The sequence below is a fragment of the Littorina saxatilis genome, linkage group LG1, assembly GCF_037325665.1.
Source record: "Littorina saxatilis isolate snail1 linkage group LG1, US_GU_Lsax_2.0, whole genome shotgun sequence".
In the NCBI taxonomy this organism is placed as follows: Eukaryota; Metazoa; Mollusca; class Gastropoda; order Littorinimorpha; family Littorinidae; genus Littorina; species Littorina saxatilis.
This window is the reverse complement of record NC_090245.1, coordinates 38,805,633-38,831,108: the sequence shown is the minus strand read 5'-3', so window position 1 is coordinate 38,831,108 and position 25,476 is coordinate 38,805,633. Positions and strand designations below refer to the sequence as shown.

The 25,476-nt window shown below is 44.1% G+C and overlaps 2 protein-coding genes and 1 long non-coding RNA gene across 6 annotated transcripts in view; all 3 read right to left on the bottom strand.

Annotated features, from left to right (window-relative positions):
- LOC138969046 (origin recognition complex subunit 6-like) overlaps positions 1-25,476 on the bottom strand; it is a 591,738-nt gene that overhangs the window by 109,727 nt on the left and 456,535 nt on the right. The window lies entirely within an intron of this gene.
- LOC138968941 (small conductance calcium-activated potassium channel protein 2-like) overlaps positions 1-25,476 on the bottom strand; it is a 68,851-nt gene that overhangs the window by 17,787 nt on the left and 25,588 nt on the right. For all 4 annotated transcript variants that reach the window (XM_070341623.1, XM_070341644.1, XM_070341638.1 and 1 more), the window contains one exon: positions 25,034-25,392. In XM_070341623.1, the coding sequence (XP_070197724.1) occupies positions 25,034-25,392 (359 nt within the window). The remainder of the gene's footprint in view (positions 1-25,033; positions 25,393-25,476) is intronic.
- LOC138968965 (uncharacterized) lies at positions 18,729-23,695 on the bottom strand. The gene is made up of 2 exons (XR_011456330.1): positions 23,610-23,695; positions 18,729-22,491 (listed from the first exon to the last, which is right to left on the bottom strand). It is a non-coding gene; the product is annotated as an uncharacterized lncRNA (long non-coding RNA).

The window sequence follows — 25,476 nt, the reverse complement described above, 5'->3', positions numbered from 1 at the left end:
CTCTCTCTCTCTCTCTCTCTCACACCCACACACACATCAACACAGACACAGACACACACACACACACACACGCCGGCACGGTTGGCCTAGTGGTAAGGTGTCCGCCCCGTGATCGCCGGGAGGTCGTGGGTTCAAACCCCGGCCGGGTCATACCTAAGACTTTAAAATTGGCAATCTAGTGGCTGCTCCGCCTGGCGTCTGGCATTGTGGGGTTAGTGCTAGGACTGGTTGGTCCGGTGTCAGAATAATGTGACTGGGTGAGACATGAAGCCTGTGCTGCGACTTCCGTCTTGTGTGTGGCACACTTTATATGTCAAAGCAGCACCGCCCTGATATGGCCCTTCGTGGTCCGCTGGGCGTTAAGCAAACAAACAAACAAACAAACACACACGCACAAACTTAATTATGCGTCGATCGACAGACCCAAACACGTGCCAACACAACAGCGCACTCTCTTCCCCTCTCTTTACCACGATGTTTCAACTGATTCCGGCTATATCGTTCGTACACCGGATGTTTCCGTTCGTACAGCGTCATTTTCGGCACTTGGTCGAGAACAAAATTTGCGGAAAATCGTGTGGGCAGCGCACTTTCGTGATATTGCAAGAATTAGGTAGCAAATTGATTGGGCTATATAAATACCAAGGTGCTAGTCGACTTCATCTTAACACATGCGAGTCAAACGTGGCAGTATTGCATGATTTCCAACATTTTCTTGTTTTTCGCGCTCTGTAATCAAAACTGACCCCTGATTTGTACATGAGCACCAAACACATTGCCTGTTACGACATTACCATTGAACAGAAATTTATAGAAACTAACTGCTTTTGTAGAATCACTTGTTTTTTGAAAACATGCAGATTCCGTTCGTACGCTATGATTCAAAATACATACTGTTAGGAAACGCTACCGTTGCTGAGCTTTGGTTCAGTTTTGTGTGTTGCATGTAGTTGACTTATTTGTACTTTGTGGGAAAGTACCGATATTATATTTTGTAAACACAATATTTATGCTTGGACGAGAATGCAGGTGAACTTTCTAGTCCTGTCAAAACAAGTTGTTTACCATGCTGTTTTGGTCGTGAGTTCGTGGCGTTCGTTCGGATTAAGTGTGTCGGCGCTTTTGATGTACGTCAGAGAGAATGTCGCTAGTTTAGTCCATGCACGGCTCGTATAATGTAGTTGTATCGTGTTCGGTCTGGAATATTCTCGAGATTGAGTATTTACTATATATGCCAGCGCGATTTGAATGTTAAAAAAGCTTCTATTTGAGTTCTGCTACGTTGTGCAGTTGTATGTATTGAATGCTGAATAAATCCTCGAACTCAATTTGACGAGTTGTTTTCTGTTGCTGCGAAGACGGGCGACGTAGAATAAAAGAACACAACTATACGACGTTTGAGAACTTGTGGCAATCTCAAGTGTCGTGTAACAATTGGGGGCCAAGCCAAGGATCTACGTTTAACGCCAAGGGTTTTCCAGCAACAAAGACAGTCAAGACAGTCACAGGAGGTAGCCATCAATCGGGTGTATCCTGAGGGATCAGTATTGAGACTACAGAACCGTGGATTCGGTGTGACTGGTGAAGAGTTTGGTAATCGCCGCAGCTCGGTACGGTGAGCGACGCCGGAGTGTATCGGGATTACAGAGGTTAGCTGCCGTTTGGACGAGACGGACTTCGTCGCGGAGCTAGTGCATTAATACTACGAAATACGACTGAGGTACGTCGCGTACGTATCGTGAGCAGAGTGCGCCGTCACGTTAGACGAGGAGGGTGGCAGCCTGCGTCTACGAAGGTGACCAGCGACGAGAGAAGCATCGGAGGTGCAGTAGAGACTGTGTTCTTTTAGAAGACTACATTCGTCTACGTTCGGGGCTGTGAAAGAATACAGACGAACGCACCGGAAAAGACCAGAATGGCTGAGTTCTGGGGAAAAGGAATTGAACTGGGACTAAAAGGCAAGCAGTTGACGGAGTTCGTCGAGTCCCAGACACGACTGCTGGCGCAGCGTGAAGAAAGACAAGCGCAGCGTGAGCGAGAAGAAAAAGAAAGACAAGCGCAGCGTGAGCGAGAAGAAAAAGAAAGACAAGCGCAGCGTGAAGAAAGACAAGCGCAGCGTGAAGATAAAGAAAGACAAGCGCAGCGTGAAGAAAAAGAAAGACAGGCGCAGCGTGAAGAAAGAGAAAGAGAAGCACAGCGTGAAGAAAGGCAAATTGAGCTGAAACGCTTGGAGCTCCAGATAGAAATTGAGACGAAGCGCTTAGAGCTTCAGACAGAAATGGTGCGTGTTCAAAATGAGCACGAGGCACCACGCCAAAGAGATAACCAGCAGCAAATGTTACACAGGGCACCGACACTTCCAGCATTCACTGACGGGAAGGACCAGATCGACTGCTACCTTGCAAGATTCGAGAGGTTCGCTGAGAGTGCTAGATGGCAGCGCGACGACTGGGCGATTCAACTCAGCGCACATTTGACTGGGGCAGCACTTGAGGTCTACACTAGATTATCAAACGATGACGCCAGAGACTATGATGTACTGAAGGAAGCTCTGTTGCGTTGCTACAACTTCACTGAAAGGGGCTACCGTCAACGCTTCCGCGAATGCCAGCCATTGTCTGGAGAGACACCGAGCCAGTTTGTGGAGCGCCTGTCGTCATACCTGCAGAAGTGGGTGGAGTTATCAGGTGAAGAGCAGTCATACGAGAGTCTGCGGGACTTGATCGTGAAGGAGCAGTTCCTTAATGCCTGCCCGAAGGACCTGGCGACCCGCTTGGAAGAGCAAAAACTGCGGGGTTTGAAGGACATTACTGATGCTGCTGAGCGTTATCTCATTGCTCATGGAAGGACCCTGGGGACGTCAAAGTCATCAAAACCTTTCCAGAAGAGCGGGAACCAGGGAAACCAACCTGCCAAGGGACAAACTGAGTCCGCACCATCATCCAATGAAGGGCAGAACATAACGTGTTTCCATTGCAATGCCAAGGGCCACCGAGTCGCCAACTGTCCCAAAAAGAAGAATAACGGACATGTCAATGACAAAGCGCAAGAACATCGACGGAGATATTACGACAACAAGAGGCAAACGAGTGGCTCGAACCAACAAGTATGTGCGAGCAGCGTCATACTTCCAAGGGCTGCCGAGCAAGTGGCTACACCATCGGACGTGGAAGAATGTATTTCTGATGGCCAGCTTCTACTCGCCAATGGCAAGTCAATCTCTGTCGTCGCCAGCGCAGCTGTGTCAGTGTCGAACATGCCCGTGTCAAAGGGATTTGTTGAGAAGCAGGAAGTGACTGTTCTCAGAGATTCGGGCTGCAATGGGGTCATCGTCAAAGAGGATCTGGTGCCAACAGAGAAGTTCACTGGTGACTTCAAGTGGACGCTCATGGCTGACAGCAAATGCGTGAAGGCACCAGTGGTAAAAATCCAGATCGATACTCCATACTTCACCGGAGAAGTTGAGGCCGTCTGCCTGAAGAAGCCCTTGTACGATCTACTAATTGGGAACATTGGGGGTGCGAGGCGTCCTGATGACCCTGATTTCGAATGGAGAATGGGCTCAGCTCAGCCTGCTGCTGAGGCGGAAGACCCACTGCCATTCGCGAATGAAGATATCAGCGAACTGTTACGAGATGACAGAGCAACTGTGCATCGCCGCGACCAGCCGCAGGTTGTAAGCGCTGTGACGACCAGAGCCCAGGCGAAGAAGGACAAAACAACTACGCCACTCAGGGTCACCAACAGTTCTGCAACTGCTGTCGTGGACAGGGATCGGCTGATTCAGCTACAGGAAGCTGATTTGACCTTGACAAAGTACAGGAGTCGTCCTGTCAAGGAGATGACTAAGGGCGAAGGCACTGTGCACTTTGAGGTGAAGGCCAAGATCCTGTACAGAGTGTTCCAGCACCCGAGAGTCAACGGTGGGAAGCCATTACGTCAAGTTCTGGTGCCTCAACCACTTAGGCGCCAGGTGATGGAGGTGGCCCACGACTCTATTATGGGAGGTCACCTGGGTGTCAAGAAGACATCGGACAGAATCCAGGCTGCGTTTTACTGGCCAGGACTGCATGCAGATGTGACTCGATTCTGCCGATCGTGCGATATTTGCCAGAAAACCATACCTCGAGGAAGGGTCCCGAAAGTGCCGTTGCAGAAGATGCCTTTGATCGACCGACCTTTCAAGAGGGTGGCCATTGACCTCATCGGCGAGATAAAACCGCCAAGTGAAGCGGGTCATCGTTGGGTACTGACCCTGGTAGACTATGCAACCAGGTACCCAGAAGCTGTGCCTCTGAAGAAAATTGACACCGAGACTGTTGCCGAGGCACTTGTGGACATTTTCAGCAGAATTGGGGTTCCTGAAGAGATCCTCACAGACCTGGGGACACAGTTTGTCTCTGAATGCATGGAAGAGGTCAACAGGCTGCTGAGCATTCGTCACTTGACTACGACACCTTATCACCCGATGTGCAATGGGCTGGTCGAAAAATTCAATGCGATGCTGAAATCCACGCTAAAGAAACTATGCAGTGAGCAGCCAAGGCAGTGGCATCGCTACATCAATGCCTTGCTATTTGCATACAGGGAGGTGCCACAAGAGTCCACTGGATTCTCCCCGTTCGAGCTGATGTACGGGTGGACCGTGAGAGGCCCGATGCAAATACTAAAGGAATTGTGGACGAAAGATGTGGACACACCTGAAGTGAAGAACAGTTACCAGTACGTGTTCGAGTTGCGAGAGAAACTGGAGGAGACTCTCGAGATTGCGAGAGAAAACTTGAGAAAGTCTCAGGATAGTGGAAAGCACTACTACGACCGCAAAGCCGTAAACAGGAAGTTTACACCAGGTAACAAAGTGCTGATACTGCTTCCCACTGATCACAACAAACTACTGATGCAGTGGAAAGGCCCATACGAGGTTGAGGCCGTGGTAGGGATCAACGACTACAAGGTGAATGTCGGCAAGAAGTCCAAGATCTACCACGCTAACCTCCTGAAACTGTATGTGGAGAGACCTCCGGAAACAGTACAGGTCGCAGCAAGTGTGGAAGAACCAGCCGAACTAGACGAGTTCGACGGCGAGGAACTACTGGAGTTGGGAGACCTCCACAAGAAAGAGGGAGTGGACGACGTCAAGCTAGGACCTGACCTGACAGAAGATCAGCAGAAGGAGCTGCATGATTTTATGGGCGACTTCACCCATAGGTTCTGTGATGTTCCAGGCTCTACGTCCTTGGTCGAACATGAAGTCCACCTCACATCTGACGTTCCTGTTCGCTCAAAACCATACCCTATCCCGTTTCAGGCTCGGGAATCCTTGAAGAAGGACATCGACAGCATGTTGAAGATGGGGGTCATCCGTGAGTCATCATCCCCTTACTCATCTCCCGTTGTTGTTGTCAAGAAGAAAGACGGTACAAACAGGGTATGCATTGACTTCAGGAAAGTGAATAAGATCACCGTGTTTGACCCTGAACCAATGCCGACGGCAACTGATCTATTCCGACAGTTGACTGGCAGTAAGATCTTCTCAAAGATCGATCTCAGCAAGGGATATTGGCAAATTCCTGTGCGCGAAGAGGACATACCAAAGACCGCCTTTGCAACTCCAGACGGAACGTATGAGTGCCTGCGGATGCCTTTTGGCATGGTGAACAGTGGTGCTACCCTTACGAGGGGAATGCGAAAAATGCTCAAAGGAATGAAGAATGTTGTGTACTACTGGGATGATCTGCTAGTCCACACGGAGACCTTTGCGGAGCATCTGGAGACTTTGAGGGAACTGTTTTCCCGCCTGACAAAAGCCAATCTGACCGTGAGACCCAGCAAGTGCATTTTGGGGACCGACAACGTTGACTTCATAGGTCATTCACTGAAGGAAGGTCAAAAGGGGCTTTTGTTGGAAAACGTCACCAAGATCCTCAATGCGCCACGTCCTGAAATCAAGAAGCAGGTGCGATCCTTCCTTGGATTGGCTGGGTACTACAGAGAGTTCATTCCAAACTTCGCCGCCATAACGGCGCCTTTGTCGGACATGACCCGAAAAGGATGCCCCAACCGAATACTCTGGGGACCAGCTCAGGAGAAGGCATACCAGACCGTGCGCGACCTGATGTCACGAGACCCGGTGCTACGCCTTCCTGATACTGCCAAAGAGTTCATCTTGCGTACAGACGCATCGGACGAAGGGATCGGCGCCATGCTGATGCAAGAGCATGGAGGTAAACCGTTTCCGGTCAGCTATGCCAGCAAGAAGCTGTCAGGAGCCGAGAAGAACTACTCGACCATGGAGAAAGAGTGTTTAGCCATTGTGTGGGGAATCAAGAAATTTGAACTCTACCTCCAAGGGGTGAAATTCGTGCTTCAGACTGATCACAAACCCCTCACCTACCTGAACTCTGCAAAGTTTGTAAATAATCGTATCATGAGGTGGGTGATGTACTTGCAGAACTTTGATATGCGAGTGGAATCGATCAAGGGTTCAGACAATGTTGGAGCAGATTTTCTCAGCCGAGTTTGTGAGTAAAACTGTGTTCATTCTCCAACAGACTAATGTACATACCTGGATTTCAATCTGTTATGTATACATAATATGTGTACAGGTAGCGTTTCAATGATTGAAAGAAATTAGGTAAATTTCTTCTGGTGTTGGGGGTAATGTTAGGAAACGCTACCGTTGCTGAGCTTTGGTTCAGTTTTGTGTGTTGCATGTAGTTGACTTATTTGTACTTTGTGGGAAAGTACCGATATTATATTTTGTAAACACAATATTTATGCTTGGACGAGAATGCAGGTGAACTTTCTAGTCCTGTCAAAACAAGTTGTTTACCATGCTGTTTTGGTCGTGAGTTCGTGGCGTTCGTTCGGATTAAGTGTGTCGGCGCTTTTGATGTGCGTCACAGAGAGAATGTCGCTAGTTTAGTCCATGCACGGCTCGTATAATGTAGTTGTATCGTGTTCGGTCTGGAATATTCTCGAGATTGAGTATTTACTATATATGCCAGCGCGATTTGAATGTTAAAAAAGCTTCTATTTGAGTTCTGCTACGTTGTGCAGTTGTATGTATTGAATGCTGAATAAATCCTCGAACTCAATTTGACGAGTTGTTTTCTGTTGCTGCGAAGACGGGCGACGTAGAATAAAAGAACACAACTATACGACGTTTGAGAACTTGTGGCAATCTCAAGTGTCGTGTAACACATACGTACAAAATTCGTACAAAATAACATGTTGCTGTTCGTACGAAAAGCGTTTCCGTTCGTACACATTCGTTAGATCAGGCAGAAACAGGCCCCCACTACAAGTTATATGTATTCCGGGCCAATGGTCGTCATTTGGCATAGGGTACGCCTTCGAGTGATATTGGACCTATGTGAACCATAAGATGTATTGAATTTGCATCAACCAAAATCTTGAACGTCATATAACGCGTACGAACGGAAACAATTTGATGAAAGTGGTACGAACGGATTCCTGTTTTCGTCAAAACTGTTTGATGCAAATTCAATACATCAATACATCTTACAATACTCAGCAAAGACTAAAAGACCCCAGATACTAAGCTATGACCAAATCAAACAATGACATCATAGCTTGATGAGCTCAAGACTTACTTTTTTTGATAGCTCGATCAGTGGATATTTTCAGGGATGGAAATCTTCTCCAGCGAACATTTTCATGCTGTGACTCCAAACTTTTACAAAAACAAGCTAAATGTTGGTCACATCTGCTGGTTATCAACAACAACAGTTGTGTGAAATTTGGAGGCTTTTTCTCTCCCTTAATTTCTTTTTTTTTCTTTAAAGGCACAGTAAGCCTCCCGTAAACCATCACAGAGCTCCCCGAGCGTCTAAATACAGTACAAGCATACTTCCATTTGAACGCTCACCGAACGGGAACATCCTGGCTGCTTTCTGTCGAGCGTGAGACATTTTCCAAGAATTTATTTTCGTGGACTTGGCCCTGAAGAACAATGGCGCCTCGTTTTTGCGCTAGACCTAACTTTTAAAATCTAAATAATAAATTGACAGCTTGTTACACAAACATTCTTTAATCATAAAAGAATTCGTTTTTCATCAAGACAAGATCAGAACAATTCGAAGTTGTGAAAGTTTAAAAAAAGAAAAGCCCGGAAGCAGGGTCACGCAAGGGTCGTAGCAGACGACGGCCCGGTTTATCAGTGCAAATCGCCGTTCCTCTCAACAGTCAAAAGCCATCGCTAGAGTTCTTGTGAACCACAGCCGTTGTTTCGTGCATAAAAAACGTGCTATTGTAGATAAGCTCACGTCGAGTCTCATTCAAATGACTAACTATGACGACTGCATTGTGAAAAGGGGGAAAACTGGATCACACGGGTTCACGATGGCTCAGGGGTAAGATAAACCACGCCAAAAATAAATTCTTTGAAAATTGTTCGCTCTTTACGGAGGGCACCTAGGATGTTCTCAATTGGTGAGTGTTTAAATGAAAGGGTGTTTGTACTGTGTGTAAAAGCCTGGCCGTATCTGTGATGGTTTACGGGAGGCTTACTCTGCCTTTAATATTTTTTTTTCCTGGTTTTTTTTTTTACAACACATTATACATTACATCACAATTCACATCGCCACATTCATACCTACAACATGCATAAAAAGAATGATCTAGAACAGAGAGAGAAGTAGAGAGAGAGAGGGAGAAAGTTAAAGAGGCACTGTATAGGACCGTTTGACTACAACAACTACTAGACCTTTAAACAATATTGATTGCTACAAGATTCAAGTTTACAACAGAATATATATCAAGATACTGTTAACGAATTAAGGAGGAGGAGTAGAGCCTAGTACTGGACAATTTTCATGAAACCAGGTTAGAATATGGTTGCCAGAGGCGGTCAAACTTATCTTCTGCTAATCCCCCCTTGTATTTGTCCAATAAATATCTACTTTTCAAAAATTTCAAGAATATCGGAAGCATCGGTCTTTCAGAGTTCCATTTACATTTGTAAATATAAAATTTGGCCAATAAAATAATGAAATCTAAGGCTTTATCAGTGAACATATTTTCCTGAACTCCAAACAATACCAACGCTTCCGAAAACCGGAAATTAGTAACATGATATTATTTTCCATGGTTTTTGCTTTAACAATTCATAGTTTGCCTCCTGTATTACAGTTATCTTTTTCTGATATGCCTTAATAGATTTGATCAGTCCTGCAAATTTCAAAAAGTTAACCTTCAATGTAGGAAATTTTATCTCTCCCTTAATTTCTGACAAAAGCTCAACTTGAAGTTTTATGAACATGACCCCGATGTGACAATGTCAACGTTAAGTTTTTATCAATCGAACACGGCCCCGCTATGACCCCCAAACTTGGACGAGGGTCAGCCATACTGGTGTCTAGTCGGGATATCATACAACCCTAGCAGTGTGCAAAGTTTCAAAGGTCTAGCTTCAGACATATCCGAGATAACTTCAACGTCAAGTTTTATGAATCGAACATGACCCCGCTGTGACCCTAAAATGTGCCGATGGTCAACCAAACTGGGATTATGTCGGGAGACCGTCAAACCCTACAAGTATACAAAGTTTAAAAAGCATTAGCTTCACAAACATCCGAAATAACCTCAACGTCAAGTTGTTTTGTCCACGGACGGTTGGCCATCGATACAGACGGACACTGCTCATTATTAAGACTCATCAATTACTCAGTTGAGTCAAAAGAACGTTTACGAAAATGCTAATTTATCTTTATTTGACTCTAACATGACCCCACTGTGACCTTGACATTTGAGGAGTCAAACTGACTTAGGTTATGTCTTGAGATCATCGAACCCTGGAAGTGTGTAACGTGTCAAAGCTATACTGCTTCAAACACTTTTGAGAAAACCTCAACGTTACACTTTTTTGTTCTCAGGCAAACAATGCTCATAAAAATTAATGATCACGGATAACTCAGCTGAGCCAAAAAGGACGTAACATTGGCTCATTCAAAAAATCACTTAGACAATGAAAATGCTCATATGATGTAGTCTTCCAGATAATATTGAACTTTAGCGTTGTATATTCATAACTCACAATCCAGTGGCATAATTGACTTTGATACAAGTCCCTTTAATCAAACCAAAGAACAATTATCGTGAAATGAATTGAGGGACTGAGCTCCAAAATTAATCATAAAGAATTATTTGGTCATTTGATCGCGGAAAATTACTGCCATGGGAGAGAAAACGCACACGTAATTTCGACAGAGTTGTCGCCCTTCCTTACAAAAAATGCACCAAAATGGCGGCGCCAAAACCCATGTAAACGAAAGGCATCTGTACGGTTCATCCCGTAACTTCAAAGGTATCCAAAACAAGAGGCGAAGCCTTCAAGGCTCACGTAAGAAATCGACAAACAGTAACACAAACTCAATTACTCCGTCACACATACACACACACACACACACACACACAGTAAGCATAGGTGACACTGTGCAAGAAAGCGAGACACTAGATCTAGATCTGTCTGTCTGCATGTAGCCTGTAACTTACAGGGACACGACTGCCAACTAGTCTCGGCCCGCTCAAAATAACAATGACCGAGACTTTCAGTAATTCCTTCGCGTGACGTCTAACCCTCTTACGCCATAATGTGACGTCTTCAAATGTTAAAGTTTCTACCACAGACATACACACGCACACACGCACACACGCACACACACACACACGCACAGACAGACAAAGTTACGATCGCATAGGCTACACTTACGTGAGCCAATAACTTGTTATGCTTACAAGAGCAGATTCTGCAAAATTGGAGGCTTAAAAACATTCGACAGCAATTGACCCCGAAAATCGACTTCGCTAATATTTTGTCTGCGATACCCCATTCAATTACCCGTCCCTCGTTTATCTGATTCTTGTCATGTGATCATATTCAACATTCTATAAAATAAAGTCTGTACGATTGATTTCTCTCAGTCTTTCACACTTGTTTCAACATAATATGAAAATATCACAGGCAAAATATTAGCGAAATCAAATTGTTTGTTCAATCGGTGTCCGAACTCTTTAAATTGCAGTGGATTCTGAACTATGAATTTACAACACTAAAGTTCAACATTCTCTACTGTACACTTTAAACACAGTAATGTTGAACTTTAGCCTATACAAATAATCAAGGGGAAAGTTTTGTTTGCTTTCTTATATTAGACAATTCCTGTCTCTTAATATCCGAGGAAAAACAAAATTAATGTCATTATACTTTTGGAAAAGCATTGCATTATATGCCCGCAGGCAGGCGCGTGAATGTGATTGTGTCATTATGAATGTTTATGTTTGTAATTTCAAGTCGTTGGGATTAGTATGTGAGTGCGAATGAATATGTAGAGGTTACATGCCGAGTCTCAGTGATTATTAAAAATAATGGTCGAAGTTAGCGGATCATGAAAAATGCGAGCTTTAGCGAGCTTTTTCATGACCGCGAACTGAGACCATTATTTTTTATAATCACTGAGACGAGGTGTGTAACCTCTTTATTCCTCCTTTCTTCAGTTATTCAAAGAAAAGAGGAGTTTTTTGCGAAAGTTTGATCGATTCCTATTCACTCAACCAGTCAACCTGCGCAGGCGATCGATTAATGTGCGGTTGTATAGTTCCGTTCAAATCATTCCATTCTGTTAACACTTCTTGTCAGTTTTCCTATTTTGGACTAAAATCAAGTACACAGATATGCTGTTATTCTGCTATGGCGGCAAAGGCAGATATTGTGTGTTCTGTATATGTTTTGGTATCGCTTAGGATAATGTTCTTTCGTCAAATGGGACTAGCACTAGCAGACGAACTTTTGCACCCGTGTTCCAACGTTAAAAACTGTATGAAGTTCAGTTTTCTGGGGAAAATAGTGTATGAAACCGCTTTATTTTGTTTAAATTGATGAGATGTGTGCATTTGGTTGCGTGTGATCTGTTTATTAAATGAAATATTGTTGAAAACTGACCGTCGGATTGCAGTCTGTTGTCGAAGAAACTGAGTGAAAAGAAATTTGAAAGGGGAACTACTCTTGTCGCTAGACAAAGTATGAGAGTTACTTGCCTTGGGAATTTGCTTGTAATGAAAGTTTGTGCACAGCAGACCTAGATTCAGAAAACAACCAAACTCATGGATTTTATATGGAGATTCATGTGTTCAAGCCTGTAGTTGTTAATTTAAATGCGTTATGTTTGTATTGTTTGCTCCAGAGATGTATACTTCGTACATTAGAGCATTCGGAACTTTTCAGTCGCAAAAGTAGTACCGACGCAGAACAGCTTCTCAACCCATTGCGCTATCGAGGATTCAGGCTGTTGCTGGGTCGTTATTTGTTTGGTTGCTGGGTGTTTATCGAAAAATAACTAGCTCTACAAGTTTACAGAGGTAAAGAAGCAGAGGGGGGAATAAGTGTATTTTCATGTGTTATTCACGACTTGTAGTAAGGTTTTTGGACTTGGTACATAATGGCCACCATTAGTCTCGGCTTTCCTATTTGTGGGGGGAACTCAAACTTCCGGTGAGAAAACACGTGGAAAAACACTTTTAGACAAGAATCATGAAAAGTGTCGTCACAGTTGCGTCAAATGTATATTTACGTGATGTTTTTTTAAACAAAGGGACGTAATCGCATCTGGGTTTTTTCCCCAAGCTGAAAGTAACTGGGAATCTGTCGCTGTCTCTGCGGTAAAAAATAATAGGAGAGGGTAAAGCATGTTTCCCACGCTGTTTAGCATGAGAGAAGTATATGCGAGGACGTTTCACTGAGGAAATATTTTTGCAAAGTGAGTAGCTGCAGCGAGGTTACGGTGTACATGGGTTCTGTGTGCTGATCAGTCTTTCATTTTCACGAGTTTTCATTCACAAGCATCTGGGAAATAAATGTCATGTTCCCCGGGGAATAAATCACCAGTTACCATAGTTACAGAAAGCAGGTTACATGGATATTCAAAACCAAACCCAATAGAAACGCTCGGGGGTTCATCGGCTCTTCTCATTGGCGTTTCCCAAAACACTGCTTCCAAAACGAAAGACCATAACCGTAAACAAAACAAAACACTACGATATGAAAGGAAGTAAATTGAGGCTTTCTCGCAAACAAATGAAACCTAGCCATATATTTTGTTCACTTACAAAGTCACTGAGTGTGTGTATTTATAAAGATCTCTGTTTCGAGTCGCAGACGATCGGAGATATGGTAACTGGTAAGTCAAACTGATTGACCCCTGACATTCTGACCCGTGCAGCAGATTTCTACGCCAAGACTTATCTATAATCTAAGAGCAAATAAGAAAAACAACAAATACAACGCAAAGAACATACCAACAAGAAATGCACACATCTGACAAAGCCGGGCAAGAAGAGTGAAAAATCCGAGGAAAAATAAAGAGTCAATGAGAAACCAGATCTGTAACGAAACTCCGTCGCCGCACAACACGAAGTTTCTGTGACCTTTCACCCAAACATGGCGGGTTCAACGCTCGAACTCGATCGCGTCAAAGAAATTGTTACCACTGATAAAGGGGGGGGGGGGGGGGGGTATAGAGATGGGGAGGCATGATGGAAGGGCGATGTAACGGAGAGACACATTTATTTACAAGATTACAAAGGTGCATTACAAAAAAAAAGAACAAACAAACAACGGTGACCTATGACACACCGTCTGCGTTTTAAGCTATCAACGCAATCATGGCGACGAAAAGATTTGCATCACACACTGGCGAAGAAATTGAGACAAAGAAAAAATTGCTCACGCCCGCAAACACTAACAAGGCCACTGATGTAGCTGTAAAAACGCTGCGATCCTCTCTGGCTGAAACGGGACAAGAAGTTTCCTTCGAGATGTTCCCCGATGAGCATCTCAATCAGGTACAAGCCCATTTCTACATTGACGCGACTCACTCATCTTGCTTTCTGCTATTCCCTTGCTCTCGATTCGTCGCAGGTTTAATCCACATATCTGCTACTAGAGGAATACCCGGCTTCGCCGGGGTGAATCGCGAGACAGAGACAGACAGCGTGGCGGTTCACAACAATCACCTTTGAAGGCGAAGTCCTGTCAAACGGGTTTGAGAATTTTAGAGCTTATTTCTTAGCCCTATATTATCTGTTGTGGCTTCTCAAATGCCAGAACATACAGACAGACAAAAACCGCTAGACCCCATCACAAACAGAACTCTACAATCCACAGGTTTTTGCCCACACACACACACAAACACACACACACACAGAGAAGCCGTATATATATATATGTATATCTATATCTATAAATATATAGAGATAGGTGACAGTGTATTTTTCGCGTGGCTATAAATTGATTCGACCTTTTCACTTTGACAGTAAGAACAACTTACGGGTGCAAGGGAAGCGTTCTGGACAGCGCAGTGACATTCTAAAAATAGTAACTTACAAACGGGAATATGGATTGAAGCCACACGAAGGAAGGGAGATAAACGCAAAACACTGGAGAAGATAAGGAAGAGTTACTTATAATGGTGAAATGAACACAAAAACCAAAATCGGTTCAGCGCTGCGCGCTGAGAGCACGTGTTGAAATATCTCATCGATGATATTGTGTCCGGGGTGTAGCTGAATACGGTGTCCGAATTTGAAAAAGATCCACCGAGAACTTTGGCGTTGTGATGTGGTGTAGCGGCTTTGGTGTGTCGGTATGGGGGCCCGGGTAGCTGAGGTGGAACCAAAATCGGTTCAGCGCTGCGCGCTGAGAGCACGTGTTGAAATATCGACCAGGTTGTGTCCTGTCCCGGGTCTACCTGAATATGCCCACCAAATTTGAAGCAGATCCATCGAGAACTTTGGCCGTGCATCGCGAACTCACAGACAGACACACAGATAGACACACAGACAGACACAAGTCGTATATATATATAGAAGAGATGTCACGAACGCTGACAGTGCCGCAAACAAGCAACTCTTCGAAACAGCGGGGCAATCCCATCGCAAGCAAATGCAAAATGTAGGTCATTCTTTGCAATGAAACGCCGCTGTCGGCCCAAAGCCGAAGACGCGTACTGCTGGATTCACACATCATTCAGTTAGTCGGAACCTACAGAACTTTTCTTCCTCAAACCTGACATACTTGTCTCAACATGTCATCAAATTAATACACAGATCTCCTTGACTCGCTTTCACTTGTACTTGTAGCGCCTTCACTCTCGCGCCTGCCTTCAGTGATTGCAACAGCGTGGTGGGGCCCCCAAAACGGTATTTTCAAAACCAAACTCGCGTTTCAACTCATGGCTCCCTCTGTTGATGATGCAATTATTTTCGCGCTACCAAAATGATGACAAAAACGATGTTGGATGGGTTGTTGTCAGACCAGCTTTTTTTGTCAGTCCTCGGAGGGCATATCGACTTTTGTTTCATATTTATTGACCGCGGCCGGCCTTCGGACTTGGTCAATAAATATGAAACAAAAGACGATATGCTCCCCCTCGGACGACAAAAAAGCTGGTCTGTCAACAACCCATCAAACATCTTATAATGTCTCGACATGTATTTCTCTCTCTCTCGCGACTGTATACAGAGATAAGAACAGCCTCGCTTTCACCTAGATCCTGCCTAAAAACAATGTTCAGACCTCATGTTCAGACTCGGCGTAATGATTCCGAAAGGACTACTTTTTAGCGGTCAAGTTCAGTCGTCTGCATACTCGAAAGTGAAAAAAAGATGAAATGTTTTGCTACAGTGTCGGAGGATGAACTGTCGAAGAAGAAAAAGAATCTCGTGCCAACCACTACGCAGAAGGCAACCGCGTCATCGGCAGCAACTTTTCGCGAGTACTTGAACGAAAAGGGAAGAGAGGTAAACTTTGAACAATATGACAAAAACAATGGATGCAACCCTGTCATCCTTCTATCTCGAAGCCCGTACTAAAAAAGGAGAAATGTACACAAAAAAACAACACTGGAAGGTATCCGATACGGTTTGAATCGGCACGTAAAAGGCCCTCCCTACAACAGAAAGTTTGACCTGCTCTCCGATCCCGCTTTCTCACAATCTAACGAGTCCTTCAAAATATTGCCATGCAAGAGATCAAGGCTGCCGGCAAAGCCTCCATTACGCACCACTATCCCCTGACCGATTACGATCGCGAGAAATTGTACACAAGTATTCACTTGAACCCCGACACGCCTGTTGGACTCTACAACAAAGTACAGTTCGACATCAGGTATTACTTTTGCAGGAGAGGTAACGAAAACTTACACACGATGACAAAAGACACGTTTGCTGTCAAAATGGACACAAACACACGCAGAAAGTATGTATTCCAAAACATCGACGAACTCACCAAGAATCATCGCCAAGATGATGCCGAAGTCTTTTCGGGGTTCATGCCAGAAACTGGAACAATTGTGTGCCCTGTTCGAAGCTTCGAAAGGTACCTTTCCAAACTGCATCCAGACTGCAACAGACTCTGGTGCTATCCGAAGGCCTCGTTTCACACTGACGATGAATGCTGGTACAACAATCAACCCGTTGGCATGAACACATTACAGAAATTTCTTCCTCGACTGAGCTTGAAATGCCAGCTGTCAGAAACGTACACGAATCACAGTATCCGTGCCACTGGAGCCACTGTCCTCCACCAGAATCAACACACCCCCGCAGAGATCATGGCAATCACTGGACACAAATCCGTGTCTTCACTTTGCTGTGTACCAGCGCACATCATCCACACAAACAAGAAATTCCTCCGATAGGAAAAACACCCCCGTCAAAGGGAAATAACCTTCTCAGTTGGTGGCAGTGAGAATGGTTATTTCCCTTTGACCAACGGGGGTGTCCGTCTATAAGTGCTTGTATAATTTTAATCCACCAATAACTCCCTAACCGTGTGTTTGACTGGTCCCAATTTTTGTACGGACCGTCTCAGGAATGTATAGAACCTGTTCACCAAGTTTGGTGACGATCGGTCCGTTCATTCTTGAGATCTACTTGCGAACACAAACACACAAACACCGCCACAAACACACAAACACATCGAGTGAAACCTATACACACCCCAAAACCGGGGGTGTAAAAATGATTATGGGAACTACACTCGCCGAACATGTCGCTGGAACTTCGACTGCTGTCGTCCCTTTCAAACCGAGCGGCTCCAACACACTTCAGGGCAACGGCTGATGCACAGAGCGGGCGAGCCCATTATCCCAAAGGGGATGATTTCACAGAAGAAGAACTGATCAACATCTTCTCCGACGAAAATGAGTTCAATGACCCCGGAGCAGATCTTGCAAACCTCCTTCCAAGCAACATTCCTTTCACCAACTGCCAGATCAAATCCCTCACCGTCAACATTATCAATAAATAAACCCTTGATTGACAAACCTTACGCACATTATCCGCCTCTCAAAATGAAATCGGTCGACCCACGTAGGCCTAAGTCGGAAAGGTCGCTGTAATGTTGGGAGAACTTGCGTATTTTCATTTCATTTATTGTTGTTCATTACCGTTCATTGTCGTTTCAGAATTGTATTCTCTTTCTTTAAGACCATTGCTTTTTTGTTGAAACCCAAGAAAAATTGAATTCATTATAATTTCAAACACGATACAATTGGTCCTACTTTTTCAAGCGTATGTCTGTGACGTCGAATGGAATGCGAGTGATTAGGTTTGTTGATTTTGCTCGGAGAAGTGGTCCGTGTTCAAGCAAGTTTCTTTCTTCTTTGAAAACAAAAACCCTAAGATAAGTGAATGTCGAGATATATATGTTGATTGGATCTGTGATCCAAACATGGCTTTTGGTCAATCTCGATGGCAGTTTATTCCACTCGCCCTACGGGCTCGTGGAATAAACTGCCATCTCGATTGACCAAAAGCCATGTTTGGATCACAGATCCAATTAACGTATATTGTAGTTAAGTTCCACGTGTTTTCTAACCGGAAGTTAAGGTTCCCCCCCAACAAACCGTATGGCCTTCACCTTCGGTCTGTCAATTATGCTGGGTCACGGGGTCTTGCAAGACCTGAATCGAGAGATTGAGAGAAAAAAAACACTTAAAAAATCGAGCAGCAGGCTGAGTTGCTCGTGTAAAACGAAAAAAGAATCACGCACACGAACACGAACATGCTCGCATTGGGAGAGCAAGTACTTTGGAATGTATTTCTGTGTATGCATAAGCTGCCAGCGAAGCAACCACCCCCTTTCTCCCGCTCCCACACACAGACGCACAAATGCATGCACGCACGCACGCACACACACATGCATATACGCACAGACATGTATAAACACAAACTCAAAGCACCACCATCTTTACCAATATCCAGCCCCTCCGTACAATAACACAACACACACAAACACACACACACACATACCCACACAAAGGTGCGCAAATGCATATACGCGCACAAAGGTGCACAGATGCATACACACACACACAGGCACAGACACGTACACACAAACCAGAACATGCACGCCAAATGGGAGGACAGATAAAAACCAATCAAGTAGGTTTTTGTCGATCTCTTCATATACTGCTTGTCTGTCGCGTTTTCTACGGTAGGTGTTGACAGTGCCACTTGAAGCAAAAACAGGCACTTGAAGCAAAAACAGGCACTTGAAGCAAAAACTTGCCAAAGTTCAAGGTTTGCAATCATTCTGCACGGTCATTTAACAGTAGGTAGCGGCAGTCAAAACTTGGTTTTAAAGTGAGAGTGAATGTTTTGTGATGTCTTGAAAGAAAAATAAAGTACAAGCAAAACACACAAAAAAGTAAGTGGATACCTTTATTAGTTCCTGAGATTTTGATATTTTAGTACATACGCTGTCGCGACTCTGCTTAAAACTGTAAAATAGGGCAACTTCAGCAGCATGTGGGTACCACATAGTTATCCTCAGCCCTTTCAACTTTTCAGGATCTGTTATCAGCAACCAAGAATAGAAAAAACACATAGTTCTAGCCCTCTAATCTCATATGGCTTCTGTCAGCAAGCATGCAAACTTCACGAAAAACACAATTAAAACCATCGCAAAATTGCACGGGAGGGCAACTTTGGGTCATCACAATTCACACAATATGTATAGCAGCTGTCTGAAACTTTCACATATCCCAAACAAATGTGTGTAGAACATGCCTATTTTTTTTCAGACAGCTTAGTTCAATGCTTTTGGAGTATAAGAGCCTCAAAAATGTCAAAAACCTCAATTTGTCAAGCGGAAAAACAGGAAAATTACAGTTTTTCGCACTTCAAGGCCAATAATTAAGAAACTATTTAAGATACAACGAAAAATTTTGGCGTGTAGATAGATTACAGTGTAATCTTTACAGACATCAGTAAAATTCAGTGTAATGTTGAAAATAATCCCCCAAGAGTGGACAAACCCCCCCCAGAGGGGGATAGCACATTTCAGATTGAAATATTTCAGAAACTACTGAAAATACAGCCATGATTTTTGGTGTGTAGATTGATTACAATGTTATCTTCACAAATATGTGTTCAATCAAGTACACTGCATTGGGGTGTGCACGTTAAAGATCCCACGATTGACAAAAGGGTCTTTCCTGGCAAAATTGTATAGGCATAGATAAAAATGTCACTGTTATCCCTGCGCCTTGAATATGTGCGCGATATAAATTGCATAAAAAAAAATATATATAAATCCCTGCGCTTAGAACTGTACCCACGGAATATGCGCGATATAAGCCTCATATTGATTGATTGATTGAAGTAAGATATAGAGAATACTACATGGCTTGCTGTGTCGTACCAGATTTACACGAGTTGTTTTTTGACTCACATGCGAAGCAAAAGTGAGTCTATGTACTCACCCGAGTCGTCCGCCCGTCCGTCCCGGCGTCCGTCCGGAAAACTTTAACGTTGGATATTTCTTGGACACTATTAAGTCTATCAACACCTGATGCGGCCTTATGGTGTATGGTTACAAGATCTCAAAAAACATGTGCGGCAACTTGACCTCACTTCAAGTTCAAGGTCACAGGGGCCGTAATTGTTGTCTTAAAAACAACCATTTTTCACATTTTCTTCTGAAGTTATCGAGAATGGCAACCTTAGCTATGTATGCTATACAGGGCAATGTAAGCCCTATCTTTGGACACCAGTTTGGTTGACCTTGCTTCAAGGTCAAGGTCGCAAGGGTCCTTTAAAGTTGGATTGTATACATATTTTGAAGTGACCTTGACCCTGAACTATGGAAGATAACTGTTTCAAACTTAAAAATTATGTGGTGCACATGTTATGCTTTCATCAAGAGACACATTTGTACTTCCTATGTCTTGAATTAACAGCTTTGTGTTGCATGACCTTGGATGACCTTGACCTTGGGTCAAGGTCACATGTATTTTGGTAGGAAAAATGTGTAAAGCAGTTCTTAGTGTATGATGTCATTGCTAGGTTTAGTTATTTGACCTTGACCCTGAAGGTCAAGGTCATGTAAAGGTCAAGGATGTGAGTCGTATGGGCTTTGCCCTTCTTGTTTAAATAGTGAACTGCGAAAGCGAGCTGTTTACTATTTGAAAAAGCAACGAGTGTAAATCTGGTACGACACAACAAGCCATGTAGTATTCTGTTTATCCTACATTATATACTTCTGTGCCAGATCTAACTAAAAGTCACCGACAGCGATATTGCCTTTGGATCAACCCGCTTTAGAACTTCAAACCACTTTACTCAATTTGACATTCATTCCTCCGCCATGACACACACTCTCAAACTAGGACAAAGTAGTTCGCCTTTGTTAACACTGTTAAGTTTAATATTCGAACAGTCAAAACCGAGTACCTGCAAAACCGGTAAAATCCGTTGCATTGATCGCGAGTCATGGCGGAGCATTCAAGCGAAGCGATGGTGACCCACGCTTCGAGACAATTTGTGGAAGAAATCAAACCCATCACTTCAAAATATACCAGATAAAAAGAAAAGCAGTGGCCACAGGATAAAAGAAACCAAAAGGAACAACAACAGCAAAGCATATCCTTCCTCCATAGGATTAGCTTGACCTTCCGGTTGATCCCATGTACTACTACAGGGCCGGACTAGGCGAAGAGGAGGGGGGGGGGGGTTGCCAGTGGTGGCCCAGGGGGATGTCCCCCCTGGCGGCAGGGGCGGATCAGCTCATTTTATGGGTGGTTTTTTTCAAAAGTATATTGTGAAGATATGGGTGTGAAGGCGCGAAGCGCCGAGCCGACGGCGCAAAGCGCCTAGCTTGCTAGGGGGGTCCGGGGGCATGCCCCCCCCGGAAAATTTTGAAAAAAAGGATGCAAAATGGTGCAATCTGGTGCATTCTGAGGATGATCATTACCAGTTTCAGGCAGCAGATTTTGTCACTGATTAATACCCCAAAAATTGAAACTCAATGTAAAATAAAGAAATGCATGCCTCATTCAATATTTTTATTTTTTGGCTGGGGGGGGGGGGGTCCGGAAACCCTAGAACCCCCCCCCCCCCCCTCGTTGTGGGGGTCAGGGGGCAAAGCCCCCTGAAGCTGATGGGTAGGTCATATTCTGAGATAGGAAAATGGTCGCTCCTTGCATGAAACGGCATAAAATAAGCAATAATAAAAAAAAAATTAAATAAGTAAGGTACATGTTTAGGCTAGGGGGGGGGGGTTGCGCAACCCCCATAACCCCCCCGGTAGTCCGGCCCTGTACTAATTTACAGAGCTTGACCTTCCGGTTGACCTCATTTACATGATATACACACGTGTGATTTGAACGATTTTTATCTCACGGGTATCTCTCTCACGTATGTGGGATAAATTTATTAACATTGTTCACAGTTCTCTGGAGAAAACTAAATTCTTGCAAAGTGCACAGTCGGATGAGAAGTGACAGTCAAATGCATATATACCCCTTCTTCAAAGTCAGTCAAACAAAGTTGTCAGTCAAGTACTGCTTGAAACAGGTGTACATGGCAGGCAGGTTTGCTGGAGATTCGACTGTGAATGTTCTGCCAGAAGAAGAAAATGGTGCAAGCACAATGTTGTGTCCAAAAACAACCGATGCAGGAATCTGGCAGAAGTCAGCGATAGGTTCTCCTTTTTGTGGAACGATATCAGATCGAGCACCATGCCATTCACAAGTTCTGATGGACGGTCAAGGTCTTCCAGAAGGTCCGGATTCAGCAGGTGGTTTCTTGTGATCCTATGTTTCAGCAAATGAACCCCAACATTCCGGCCCATGATGCAACGCCCTGCGTCGACATCCAAAAATGCTTCTAGTTCTAATCCAGTCTTATTCCCCAGCTTTGTTGCTTCTTTCACTGTTCCCTCAATTTCTGCCTTGATTTCAAGTCCTTGCAGCAAGTTCACGTCGAACACTTTGGGGAGAAATGAAACCAGGTCACTCCAATCCCTCCCTGTTTCCAACCGAAGCAGATCCAGCTGCAACAATAGCTTGTTGGTCAGTGGTACCAGCTGCAACAATAGCTTGTTGGTCAGTGGTACCAGCTGAAGTTTGGGTGGTTGACCTCTTCCAGTTGCTGTGAAAGCAGACTTCATTTGCTGGAAGTGAGCATCATCTGTAACACACACAAACAAAACAAAAATGTAATACTATGTTCATAATAATTTTGTACTGAAACCATGAAGGCTACCAGTAAGTTCGTCACGCGGTAGATTCGTCACCCGTGACGAAATTACCGGCAGGGGTGGGCGGGTGTTATGCTTAGAGCTTATGCTTTCAGATGTTTGATTTGTGGGAGAGATTCAAGATTCACTGACATTTTTTAGAGAGAGAGATGAGAGAGAGAGAGAGAGAGTTGTTATTTTAAAACCCGAGATCTACTCATTGTGCAGTTCTCAACTGAGCAGTTTTCAGACGACACAGTCCGAGCATTGTTATTTTAAAACCCGAGATCTACTCATTGAGCAGTTCTCAACCCGAGATCTACTCATTGAGCAGTTCTCAAAAGCAGTGTAGTCTGAGAGAGGGAGCGAGCGAGCGCGAGAGAGAGACTGAGAGAGAGAGAGAGAGAGAGAGAGAGAGAGAGAGAGAGAGACGTACATACACCCATATCCATGACACGCACGCACACACACGCACGTACACACGCACAAACACACACACACCATCGCACACACACACACACACACTGACTAACACACGCACACACACGCGCGCGACCAAGAGAGAGAGAGGGAGTCCTATGACTTCAACCTCACTGTCAAGGAGGCAGAGAAACTCAATGTGAGGAGAGGGAGGGGTGGAAGGAGGTGATGGACCATAAACTCTGATTAACTGGGGGGGAAAGGAAGAAGGAATGGAGATGCGCAAGGGTCAGTGTAAGCTACGCTACTCGTTGCTATGCCTAGTCTTGCACTTCCGGTTTCAGCAAAGGAACAATTATTCCTTTTAATCCTAATTTAATCCTCAAGAAAACAACAACTGAGAAACAAAAACCATCGGAGTAATAATTCAAGATTAGTTTGAAACAAATATATCACATGTACGGCGAAAGGCAAAAAATAACTTAGGTCGTTTATCGAGTACCCCCATTTCAACACCCAATACAAAATGACCCAGCACAAACTACTATCATCAAAATGAAAACTACGCACTCAAAACGCTAAATTCAGCAGAATGGTTCGACAGATCAACTTCTAAACACTAAATGAACAGAAAAACATCAACACTTACCAAGGATGGGTTTGATTTCTTCCACAAATTGTCTCGAAGCGTGCGTCACCATCGCTTCGCTTGAATACTCCGCCATGACTCGCGATCAACGCAACGGATTTTACCGGTTTTGCAGGTCCTCGGTTTTGATTGGCTCGCGCTTCGCGCGCATGAATCTTAAACGGAAACTTCCATATTTGGAGGATTCACAAGAAATCGGACTTTCTAGCGCATCTTTTACGACTACGATCGTTTGAGTTGTTTTTAAGTTACGAAAGGTTAAAGTTGGGCAATTTTTTATTGTCCATGTCTAAAATCCACCATCGATTTAATCTAAAAAATACCCCCCCTAGAAAGAAAAGGGACTCTTTCTTTAGCAGTCGACACTGGTTTCCGATCGTTGAATGAAACTGTTTTTAGAAAATACAACGCCGAAAGGGAAACACCACAAAAAGTTGAAGAGCAAGTAGTAATGGCGGTCGCGTCACGGCTGTCCGAAAATCCGGAGAGAGTATTTGTGATTCACGCACACGCATTCAATCCAAGCACATTTTGCAAACAAATGGCATGGGGTAAAAGACAAAGAATCCAACTTCATTTCTGTAGTTTCCATTTTCAATAATATGCCATATATTGAAAGCTGTCGGAAATTGAAAACGTGTTATTTTCAGCACAGATCTCGCTTTCCCGCATGGGACTAGCGTTACTGCCGCTACCTATTCACAGCCTACAAAGGAGTAATTTGAAAACACAACATTTCGATTCAGGTGCCTGTCTAGCCCTTCCGGTCATTCTGGGTCACAGTCAGTCACATCCGTGTGAGCATTGAAAAATATGTCAATCTAAATTGACTGGTTTTTTCCCTATATCCGCGGAAGTTGTGTCAAGGGAGATAAAACTCCTTTCTTATAACCGGTGGTTTCTTATAACGGAGGTTCTTTTATCTGGAGAATTGTTAAAAGAAGAAAGAAGGCAGTTGGCAGGGAAAATAAAAGTCCTTTCTTGTAAGGCAAAAAAAAAATATATAGGTCTGTTTACGGTAACATAGGGTGAAAAAATAGGGTCGGTAGGTCGGCTTTTTTATTTTTTTATTATTTTTTTTCCCATTTTTTTTATTTATTTATTTTATTTTCTCCCCTCTCTATGATGTTTCACAGTTCATTTCTTCTCATCAATCCCTGTTTTTGCCCAACATAACTATAAACAGTACTTTGAGCTTACCTCCCTTCTGTCGTCTGCTGTTTGAGCGCAAACAGCTCTATTTTGGATGCGGTTTTTTTTTCAGACGATCCAAAAAAAAGATTAGGGTCGGGCCTAAAAACTAGGGTCGGTCGGGTTACCGTAAACAGACCTATTTGTTTTTTGGCCAAAGCGATGTTTCTTATAGGCGATGTTCTTATCTTATAAGTGGGTTCGACAGTATTGTACGCCTAAGCGACACTTACTTGTAACAGCTTCCCTTGTGTTTGAGTCCGGTGACTGTTTTTCACCGCTGATGTCTGTCGTCTCATTCGCCACAGTTTCAGCACGGACTTGATGACGTCAGCTGCCGCGTGCTTATGGACCTTGTCCAAGGTCACGCGCGACACAAAGCTATGCACGTACTTCTCGGACCGAGACTGCTCCAGTTTCTGGGCCAGGACAGCCACCAGCAGAGCGGTGGAGCCCACGCCCAGTAATCCTGTGACGACGGCTGTCACACGCCCGCACTCTGACTTGGGCGTCACGTCGCCGTATCCCACTGTCAGAAACGTGATGGCCGACATCCACATGGCGTTTTCCAGTGTTTGACCTGGTACCTGGGCTGTCAGACACACAGAAAATACGTTGAGACTTGATCTAAAAGGGTATTGGTTTAAATTGGTCGGACCGCAAATACTGCCAATAC